The 11,188-nt window shown below is 42.8% G+C and overlaps 1 protein-coding gene across 3 annotated transcripts; it reads right to left on the minus strand.

Annotated features, from left to right (window-relative positions):
• Nucleotides 1-547: 547 nt before the first annotated feature.
• On the minus strand, nt 548-8,025 carry PDP2 (pyruvate dehyrogenase phosphatase catalytic subunit 2). Of its 3 annotated transcripts, none has more exons than XM_033157138.1 (4): nt 7,919-8,025; nt 5,762-5,822; nt 5,257-5,322; nt 548-2,253 (listed from the first exon to the last, which is right to left on the minus strand). In XM_033157138.1, exon 4 carries the CDS (start codon nt 2,208-2,210, stop codon nt 597-599), a length of 1,614 nt encoding a protein of 537 aa, XP_033013029.1. In that variant the 5' UTR covers nt 2,211-2,253; nt 5,257-5,322; nt 5,762-5,822; nt 7,919-8,025; the 3' UTR covers nt 548-596. The 3 variants fall into 3 exon arrangements, with proteins under 3 accessions (XP_033013029.1, XP_033013030.1, XP_033013031.1); XM_033157139.1 differs by lacking the exon at nt 7,919-8,025 and adding an exon at nt 6,308-6,323 and having other exon boundaries at nt 5,762-5,825; XM_033157140.1 differs by lacking the exon at nt 7,919-8,025 and having other exon boundaries at nt 5,762-6,076.
• Between the last annotated feature and the right edge of the window lie 3,163 nt (nt 8,026-11,188).

Raw genomic sequence — 11,188 nt, forward strand, 5'->3', positions numbered from 1 at the left:
CTGCCATACAGTATTTGCATTCATGGCTATATCTTGCAACTTGGCCTTCAAAGGAAAAGTGCTGTCACCATTCTAGCGTATTTTTCTAATATCGTTCAGTGCAAAGTGCTCTCAGTTCACAGAGAAATTTGCCATGAATTTCAATGGCAATGATATTCGGCCACTTGAGTTTATGGCTTTTATTAACAAGCGGCATATTTCACTCTCCTCCACCTTGGCACAAGGATGATGCCCTTTCTGCCCAGGATGTCTTACAATCTTTGTTCTACTAAAATAAATAATTTCGCACTGCTTTAACCCACCTGTCCCCCCACCCGGGACTGTAATTCACATCAGCCCCATCCAGCAGGTCTTTGCTGGCTGGGGATGGTGGAAGTTGGTAGTCCCAAAACGTCTAGATAGTTGGGGGTAGCTGTTTTAATCAAAGCAGGCTATTAGAATTTTCACATGAATTCTTCATTAAAAGAGCCACTTTAAGACTTCTGAACACAAGATAGGGGGAGTTTCTGTACAACGGTATTGCTAGGGATTTAATTTTTTTTAAAAAAAAACCCTAGTGGTCCACAGAACATGTACGGTTCATAAGGACAAGTCCATTATTTGTTATCTCTGTAGTAACCTTCAATTATATCCGAATTAAAATATATCACAGTAACCGTGATGTCATCCCTATACAGCCGTGCTACATCATCAGGAAGAGTCAGCATTGCCATGAGCCTCTCTGGATCAACCTCTCCATATTCATTATTGCCAATGGCATTTCGAATGAGGTGGGTAGCCACATTGTGGTCATAGGTGCGGATGTGCCTGCCCTTCCTCTGAAGAAGGAAGTTTTGCATGTAACCTAGGTTGGCTGGTTTCTTAAAAGCAAGTGGTGTTTTCTGGGCATTGTCTTCAAGCAGATGTGTGGCAACAAGCTTGACCACCTCTTCATTACTCAACATGTCCCACAGCCCATCTGAAGCAATCACTAAAAATTTATCCTGCTTTCTAATTTTGTGGTACGTGACTTCGGGTTCTGCAGTTAAATAAGGAGGCGTATGATAGTTTGGCGGTGCATACTCATAAATGTTTAAAGCCTCCGTGTTGCAACCATTTCCTAGCACACTCTGCTGAAGTTCCTGGCTCCACTTAAATCTGACATCTCCAAAAGCTCTAGTGGGCATAAGAACTCCCAACAACCTGTTGTTCACAATGAGAGTGTCCTCTTCAGAGGCTGGGTGTTTACTTTTTAACCTTAAAGCTTCCAACTTGTTGAAGGCATTGTGGTCTTGAGTAAGAGGGAGGGCGGACCACATCCCATCTTTATTTTGAACCCCTAGAATTGCTCTACAGTCACCAGTATTTGCAACATGCAAATTAACACTGTCGATGTGAGCCACACATGCTGTTGTGCCCGAGAAAGCCACCTGAAGAGCTATGTTCCTTACCAATTCATTTTCTGTGGGAGCCTGGACTTCCAAAGAGAAATCTGAATCCAGCCTTTTAAATGCATAGATCAATGCATCCTTCTTAGTAAGGCATGGCTCCATGTCCAGGTTCAGCAAGTCTTGCCAATAAACTCTGAGCTGCTCCAAATACATTGGGGCGACCTCGTGAAAGAACCTGTCGTTGGGGTGTTTGTGCCACTGCAGAATAGGCAGAACTGGTTTCATGGACTCCATGGCAGACTCGATTTCTTGCAGCGTTTGTTGAGACAGAAGAGAAACAGCAATGTAAAAAAACAGCCTCTCGCTGACCGACTGTGCACAGGCATAGCCTGCATGGCCATCAAAGACTCCAAACATCATCCCTCTGGTCTGCAAACATGTAGCAGCACTTCTACGGTCTTCACTCGGGGCGTTGGCAGCCAAGTGGTTACTCTCAAATTTCAACACTGAGCTCGGGTTTTTCCCATCAAATTCAGGAACTGTATAGGACAACTCATTAGCCCTTAATATTTCATTTATCTGTGATGGTGTCAGGTGGAAGGAGAAGTCTTCTTCTTCTGTGGAGGTGTGTCTGAAAGCTTTTCTCACAGTGAAGATGCTGTCCACGCCACAACTGCAACTTGACAGGAAAGAAGAAAAGGAGTCTTTGGCAAGCAAACCCCTCCATGCTACTTTGTTCTGGCTCGAAAAGCACCTGGAATACAAACGTCCTTTTCCATGCAAAGTGGAGATAATGTTTCTTGCCGAGATTATACTCCAGGAGGTCATAGTACTTGACATCTTAAGAACTGGTTCTGTTTTAAAGCAGGACAATTTGAAAAGCCTACAGGTAAAAATAAAGCTATTAATATATTTTTTTAAGGCAACAATGCTTCATGTTAACATCCATGCTGTGATTTATACCAGGAGGCCATTGAGAATAAATAAATACTTTGTTTTGTAACTTAATTATAAATTTATAAATAATTTGTGCATTTTATAAACTTAGAATTTAGTAGCAAGTTAAGCAGATTCTGAAACTGGCAACTTCAGATGTTGGTGGAATGCACCCTGGCATGCTAATGTTAAAAGCACATTTACTTAGAAATAACCCTACATTTTCAAATGCCAACACACTCAGGATTGTTTTCAGTGTTTATTTCTAAGGGATAGGCTATATGCCAAAAATATATTCCGCATTGTCCAACCCTTTGCAGAGTTGTTTCATATGTGAAATATGCTATCCTCCAATCTGAATCTGCTCTCAATGGCTCTGAATGAACTGAAGTACATTCAGGTTGAGAGGACTTGTACCGAACTAACCCCAGACATGACACCTATTTTGTAATACCTCGTGGAATTATTCCAAGAAGGATCAGAAGTTCTGCTTAATCCTATTGCTAGCATGAAATATGTAAAATAACTAAGCGAAGTAATGCCTTCTATTGCACTAGCTTCTCTCTAGCACACCCTATGCACACCCACTTTGCACACCTACTTTGGACTAAGTAAAATCTCACTAAAAACCAATGGGGCATTTTTCAGAGTCAATATGTTTGAGGTCATTGTCAGCATAAGCAGGTATGCAAGTTTTGGAAACAATCATGAGTTTTTAGCCTAATGAAAGTATATGCTCAATCTGCATAGTACAAAAGCATTGTCTTGAGTTTATAAACCTTGGAATAGCACCTGCTTACAGAGCCCAATGACTGTCTCTAACTCTTTCAAGGGAGCAAGTAGTGTCAAGGTGGCAGTAAAGGGGTTTTGCTTAGCTTATTGGTGGAAAAGAATGCCAGTAGCCCTGGAAACAATCACTCAAACTGGCTTTCTTCAGGAACAGAGCCGTTAAGGTTGCTGTAATCTTAATCAGTTCTCTGATTCTACCATATGTGGTGGACATGTGACAAAGTCAAAATATTTTGGGAGATCATATATAATGAATTGAAAAAAATATTGCAATACACATTTCCAAAAAGACCTGAAGCTTTCTTGCTGGGGATGGTGGGAAATGAGATCAAAAAGAGAGACCAAAGATTCTTCTTATACACCACCACAGCAGCAAGAATTTTGCTAGCCCAAAATTGGAAAACACCAAATTTACCAACGGTGGGAGAGTGGAGAAGGAAGCTCTTGGAATATTTAGAATTGGCGAGATTAACAAGTAGAATAAGAAATCAGAGAGATCAGCAGATAGATGTGGATTGGAGTAAATTCTTAGAGTATTTAAAAGATAGTAGAAATGTGTAATTCACTTACAGGTGTGACGAAACTCTTGCAAAGCAACAGAAGGAAAAAGAAAAAATTTAGAGGAAATACTTTGATAGATATGATCAGGTAAAATTAAGAAAAAGCGGATGAATGATGTATCTTGTAAAACTAATGTAGTGATGGAGGGAAGTCAAAAAACTCGGCGGAGTTTATGCTAATATGTAAACCATATAGAATGACAATAGTGTATTTGTGTTATGTTTTTCTTTTGTTTTGTTTTAAAGTTGCAAAAAAAATAAAAAAAATAAAAAAAAATAATCAGTTCTCTGTTACACTCTGTTCTACTCCTCTGACCAACATGCAACACCGTTGACATAACTGGAATTGCTACTGGTCATTGCTCACCATCCAAAAACTGTCTGGCACGTTAAACACCTCTTGCTTTAGAGAATGAATGCAAACTTCCCTTTCTAGGTAAACAGACAAAACGCTGAGCTTTACTGGCTTAGCAGGCAGCTACATTGAATCTATTAAAATGTTCTTCCGTTATTTTTATTTTTTTCGTTTTACTCAATATATCTAGCATCCAGAGTTTTGCTTTATGAATCTAGAATGCAGCTGTAGTTATATGTCTGGCTGTACTTAGAACAGAAGCGTCAGAAACTGGCATGTAATTTCCCTCCCCTCTCTACTCTCTCTCTCCCTCTCTTGACATGAAAAAATCAAATAAGGTTATTGTCCTTCCAGTCCTAAGAGTTTAAGCAAGCCTACATAGCTCATGACACACTGTTATTATTAATAATTACCTGCCCTTCACTCATAGGCCCCAGAACAGGTTACAACATTAAAACACAGAATCAAAAATAGTTTAAAGCAACTTAAAGGTAAAGGGACCCCTGACCATTAGGTCCAGTCACGGATGACTCTGGGGTTGCGGCGCTCATCTCGCTTTACTGGCCGAGGGAGCCGGCGTACAGCTTCCGGGTCATGTGGCAAGCATGACTAAGCCGCTTCTAGCGAACCAGAGCAGCGCACGGAAACGCCGTTTACCTTCCCACCAGAGCAGTACCTATTTATCTACTTGCATTTTGACGTGCTTTTGAACTGCTAGGTTGGCAGGAGCAGGGACCGAGCAACTGGAGCTCACCCCGTCGCGGGGATTTGAACCGCCGACCTTCTGATCGGCAAGCCCTAGGCTCTGTGGTTTAAGCGTCCCTTAAAGCAACTTACAATCACCAAAATGAAGTGGTTCCTAAAAATATACACCTCAAGTGTCAAAAGTCTGGGTAAAGAGTTGTGTATTCAGCAATCACTGGAAGTTGTACAGTTAAGGTGCCAGACACACCTCTGCCAAACACATCAAGCTAAACACAGCCTACCAACTACATATGAAGAACTACATAAGGTGCCTGGTGACTCCATGTCTATACTATCATGTATTCAGAAAAAAAGGTTTCATTAAACTTCTGGTGATCCACATACATAGTCGTTGAAGCGGAGTTTGGCTTTGCAGGCTACAAATGTGCATGCTAAAGGTACTGACTTTGTTTGGGGTCCTATTGCTTGTAAAAGGGTATTCTCAGGACAGAAAACTTCTACATGTATGATTTAAAAAAAAAAAACCCAGATATGCACTTACAATCGAGAGACTGTCCTATCCTGGGTAACAGCTGGGCATTTCCCAAGAATGGTCTTTTTTGAAGATCTGTGAAATAAAGAAGTTATATATATGACTGTGAACGTTTTGAAACCACACGATTGTTAAACTGCACTAAATAAACATAAGTTTCATGTTTCAATTAAGCCCTGGCTGGACTCAGTATTTTACCAGGTGGGGGCCTGGTTGGTGGCAGCGGAGCGAGAGCGTGGTGGCACAGGGATCAATAGATGGTGAAATGTCCGGGGACCCTGTGTGATCGCCACACTTCCCTTTTCACAAGAACAGCAATTCTTCTTGACTTTCCTCCTGTGTATTTTCAAGATGTGTGTGTTTTTTTTTTTGTTTTTTTACTATTTTAGTTCCCCCACTTCCTTATTCCTTCTGTCACTTTCCCTTTCTCCCAACTACTGTACAATCAATATGGTTTCCTTCTGTTTATATAACCAAAGAGAATGGAGATACAAAACATCTGGCATTTATTTACCTTGTTAATAATACACGTCTCAGCTATATTTCTGAGCATAAGTAACGTCCCGCTTCTAAACCTGCTGAAAATCAAAATAAATAAGGGGATTGAAAAAGAAAGATGCAAAATAATTTATAACTGCTTTCAGAACAGAAGCTCTTATTCCCTCTAACAGCAAACTTAGTGGTCGCATGCCAATCAGTATATCAGTTAAACGAAGCTACCTACAGCTAATGATTTCTGCATTGGCAGTCAACTCCCCAGGTATGCATAAAAACATTACTTTGTAACAAGGGAGAGGAGAGCGAGACAGATTATTTTTATTTCACTTATGAGGCAACCCAAAGTGATAAGCATATATAAAACAGCTACATACTGTATATAAAAACAGTTTTGTTTAATGAAGGCAATAGGGGTGGAGCAGAAATTGGCCCTAGAGGCAAATTCTACCCCCTTTCCCAATCTTCAACAATAGAAAAGGAACCATCCAAAACAGCATGAAGAAAGAGACAATCCCATTTCCCTTGCTGCACTGCTCAGAATGGGGCTTAATTACACAGTCACCTCTGAAACTTCACTTCTCTGTAGAGCTACCGCAGGCACGTCCAACAGGTAGATCCCGATCTACTGGTAGATCACGGAGTGTTCCTGGTAGATCTCTGGTCCCTCAGGGATCTCCTTCCCCCAAAAATAAAAAAATAAAAGAATGAAAAAGCTGAACCACTCTGGCTTCCTAAGAAAAGCTGAACAACTTTTCCTTTCCAAAAAAAGCTCAGCAACTTTTGCTTCCTAGCAAAAAAAGGTGGACCATCAGATTAAGGTCCTCTATTTGACTGCGGATTCAGGACCCTCAACTGTGTGTTTTATATAATCAACTTTTTATTACGTTCTGTGTATATCGTAATGCTGATTCAGTTCCATTCATTCATTTGCTTCCTAAAAAAAAAAAAAACCTCAACAACTTTGATCCATCAAACGACAATGGGTAGATCACTGCCAGTTTTTTATATTGTGAGTAGATCACAGTCTATTGGGAGTTGGACGTCCTAGTTTCAGAGCTCGTGTGTAGTTGGGGGGGGGGCAGTCTGACAACCACCTATGCTATGCTACCATCAACCTTCCCTGATCTGTGTCTCTCCACCCCTAACAAGGGGAGAAGGGAAGATTAGCACACTGTAAGTCCTCTTGGATTCCCAATGAATCAAATACCCTCGATGCTAATACTCAAAAAATGAACAGCATTTAAGATTTCAATCCTATCCACACTTACCACTGAATTTAATAGGGCTTACTTCTGCATAAACATTAATGGGATTATGCTGCAAATTTATTTAATATCAAGACCAACATTGCACGTTGCCAGAATACTGTTGTTATCACCATAAACTTCACATTGTTTGCATAATAGATCGGCCAAGGTAATATTACATTGGAACTTGATCAAAGTGGTTCTCTTCTTGGTTGTAATTTAGTTGCAATGGCGTCTGTTTACTTTTTCCTCATGTTGCCAAAGAGCTATCAGCAAGTTCAACAAAGTAAAAAAAGAATTCCAACAAAAGTTTGTTTGTTTTTAAAGAAAATTAAGGAGGAACAAATTAAGCAAGGACAGAGCAGCCATTCACAATCCTAATTGTGGCTACTCAAAATAAAGTCCTATTGAATCCAGTTGGGTTTTTGCCCAGGTTAGGATAGCAGCTTTATATATTCACATTTATACTAATCCAAACAAATAAAACACAGACGTTGTCCCTCCATTAAGATTAAAGCCTGAAAACAGAATAAATGAACATTTCCTAAATCCACTGCTATATGGGCCAGAGCTGGGAGAAGTACAGCAACAGTATAAACCTACCTCTTTGAATTTCTAAACAGTAGAGGATCACCCCAAAACTTTGGCTCCTGAGAATTTCGGTATTTCTCTTCGCTTCTTTGCCAGCCAGGGACTGTGCTTGCAGTCAAATTAAAAGGGGGGAAATCATATGTTAAGAGAGCTCCGAAGAATACGGCTTGACAATCTAGAAAATTTTGGAAAGTTTTGGAATCGGGTTGCCAGCTTTCAAAACGGTTCCTTTTACAGTCGTTTGATCTACGGCAGCAATTAACAGGTGGCAAAGTTAGAAAATCAGATCCTGAAATGTATCACAGATAAGAATTGCAAATAGCGTTTCGTTTTACCTGCTGACTTCTTACACATCAGTGAAACCTCTGACAGAGACAAGACCGAGCTGCGCCGATAGATTTCATTTGGCTTTGGAGTTTCCCCCCTCCTAGCCACTTGGCAGCTCTCCCCTCCCGCTACACGGAGAACAAGCAGGACAATTCAGCCCGTAACACACTATAGCCAAGCTGACGACTCTAGTCTAGGGAGGACCAGCTCGGCTCCTCCCCCAGAGGGCTCAGCGATTGGCTGCAGAGAGGGGCGTGAGGAGACTATGGCGGAGCCAAGTGGCGGGTGTTCGGCGCTGACCGTCCCCGCCCAGCCATGCTGCTCTGCCGAAAAGCGGGGCGCGCGGGCGCAATAAGTGCACGGCGCGGAAACCTGCTCCCTGAATGCCTTTAGAATGAGAACGTGCGAAGTTAAGGAACAGGTCCCATTGGCTTAAGCGTCCACCGGATCGCAGCCTTTAAAACACGTGCAGCTGCCAGTTTCCCCTTCCACGGCTGGGGCAAGGAGGGGGGCGAGTCCTATGCACGCTTACTCGGGAGTAAACCCCGCTAGCTTTTTTGAGGTTTGTGCGCTGGCACCGGTTGTAAGCCTCAACGGGGCTTCCTTTTGGGTAGACAAACCGCGTTCTTACCAGCCCTGCACAATCCTGGCCATTTCTCCTTCTCCTCGGATGGGAGCCCCCTTGAAGGGTGTGGGCGGCTGTGGCCGTGTGCTTATTATACCTAAGACTGCGGGTTTTTGTCTCCTACCACCCGACGCCCGTCTGCTCCAAAGTAAGCCCCAGCGACCTTCCTCAACGGAGCTTCCTCGCAGCAGGAAAGCGTGCAGGCAAAGGCGGCCGCTGCTTCCGACGCTGGAGGCTCGGCCCCTCCCCTCCCGCAGCCAAACCCAGCTCGTCTCCTTCCTCCGCTCCCACAGGACACCAAGCACCCCTTACCCGCTTGGCTTGGCAGAGGCAGGGATCGGGGCCGCCGCCGTTCACGCCAGTCGCCCCGTCAGTCCATGGTCGCCCTACGCCTTCCCCGCCCCTCCCACAGTCCGTCGCTGCGCCTTGTTCGCCTGCTTGCCGCGAGGTGATCCGCCGCCCGTGCTCTCTGCCTTGACGCTGCTGCCTCCGCTGTCCTCGCCTCACCTCGGCCTCGAGCGACTCTGCCCCAGGGGCTTGGCGTGCGCCCCGCTTCCTTCCCACGGCTCTGAAGGATACGGGTCACAAGCGGCCTGTTGCATGCTTCTCGCCCGGCCTGGGGTGTGTGTTTTAGCGGATGTTCTGTTCTGCCTTGCCAAAGAAAGGCCTGCTTTTCTCTCTTAAGAGGCTTAATGATAACATTAGGACTCGGGAGCAAAGAGGAGGGCAAGGAAAATTGTAGTTAGGACGGTGGCCGCCTTATCTCCACCACGTGCCTGGCTTGTTCTCCCCCTAATGATATATTTAAGGACATGTTGGAGCCACCCACCCTTCGTCCAAACCAGATCCCATTAAGCTACTAAACCTCTGGTGGCTGTGGTCTGCCATCCCTTTGTCAGAGGTGCTGGAAAATGCAGAAGTCAGATCTGTTGAGCCCAGGACCTGCTTGCTGGTGGGCTTCCCAGGGAGCCATCTAGGTGGCCATTGTGATAACAGGATCCTGAACTAGATGTGTGACTGGTCAGATCCAGCAGGCTCCTCTTCTGTTGTGTACAGAAAAACGAAAATACAATAAGAGCAAAACACTAAATGGTTAAACAAAATCCCAAAAGACAGTGGCTAAAAACCAAACGTCAAACAGAAGACAAATGTAACGCCATTAAAATGCCAGAGCACACAGGAAAGTCTTAACCTTAAAGACTGCAGTGTCTTCAAGGCCTCTTTCTGGGTGTTATCTCAAAGGTCACAAAGGAGAGAGTAAACTTTCAAACTCGCCAGAGCTTTTCTTCAGGTTGGATAAGTGATGAGTATTCACTAACCAAGGCAGCGTGATGTGGTTAGAGAAGATTGGGAGAGGGGTTCAAATGCCCACCCAGCCATTCTTTAACTTTGCTTCTGGCCTACCTCACAGGGTTGCTGTAAGGAGAAAATGAAGAAAAGAACCACTTATGCACCCCTGAGCTCCTTGAAGGACGGGTGGGCTTTAAGTGTAATAAATACCGGTACATAACAAATTTTGTATGGCATATATACTTTCTGACACATCATGAAGTATTATCCTCAGAAAGAATGAGTGCTGGTGGCGTGAAGATAAACAGGTTATGGACATGGAATTCAAAAGTTCAGTAAAGGCAGTGAGGAAGAAGGGAGAGGAAAAGGATGTTGGTGGTTATGATGGAAAAACCCCAGACTGAACTTTATTACAGACGGCAGTTGCAAATATTGCAAATTGCAACATGTTTTTTTCCATGACATCCATTTATAAATGTCTGTGGTGCCTTTTTGCATAAAATTTAGCATAAAGAAAAGTTTTGGCCTCATGACTTTTGACCCTTTAATGTAACTTAAAGATGTCATCAGTAAACATTGTACAGTGGGTAAACCTTATATTGATAGTATACTAATCTTTGGTTTACCCTTCTTGCTTATTTGTTTTCGTTTTAACTATAAGTGTGTGCATTTTAATTTTAGTTTTTCTAAAAAGAGATATCATTCCAGCATGAAGCGCCTTCTACCCACATATTCTACATCCTCTGTGGGTGTATTCAGTGATAAGTGGTAGTCATACAGTAGCTGCTTAAAAGCTGACAATGTGGTACAACCATGTGGAAAGGTGTTTTCACTCCTACCCCACACAACATGAGTTGCTAAACAATCATCAGGTTTAGATAGTAAAAGGGCTGGGGTTGCAAATGGTAGTTACTGCACGTAGCCAGGGCTGAAGTTCTTGTGATGAACTTACATCACAGTATTGGTAATCAGAAGCAAACGTAAGATACTACAGAGTTAAACAGTAACTAACTGTCTACACATATATAAAATGTTGGTGGTGACAGTTACCAGTAAGTGTTCAGCTCATTCCTCAAGGACAGGAGCACTTCCTGGCCAAGTCTATTTACTATCTGTAAAGATAACAGGCAAAAGTCATAAAATAATTTATATTATCCATTTGAGAATAGTTTACTTTTTATAATAAAATTATAAAAGCATACAAATCCAACTGGAAGAATAGCATTGATCCTGTACTATGGTCCTGTTTGCTTCTGGCCTGTGCATTTTATATATTTCTTTAACCTCCTCTTTGCAGTGCAACATGGAACTGCCTGAAAATTGCAATGGACACTCAGGAGCCACATCAAAACTAACTGGAGTC

This window comes from Lacerta agilis, chromosome 8 (assembly GCF_009819535.1).
Source record: "Lacerta agilis isolate rLacAgi1 chromosome 8, rLacAgi1.pri, whole genome shotgun sequence".
Lineage (NCBI taxonomy): Eukaryota > Metazoa > Chordata > Lepidosauria > Squamata > Lacertidae > Lacerta > Lacerta agilis.

Excerpts from the sequence above, each read along its gene's own strand:
- PDP2 (XM_033157138.1), bottom strand. The coding sequence starts at position 2,210 with ATGTCAAGTACTATGACCTCCTGGAGTATAATCTCGGCAAGAAACATT.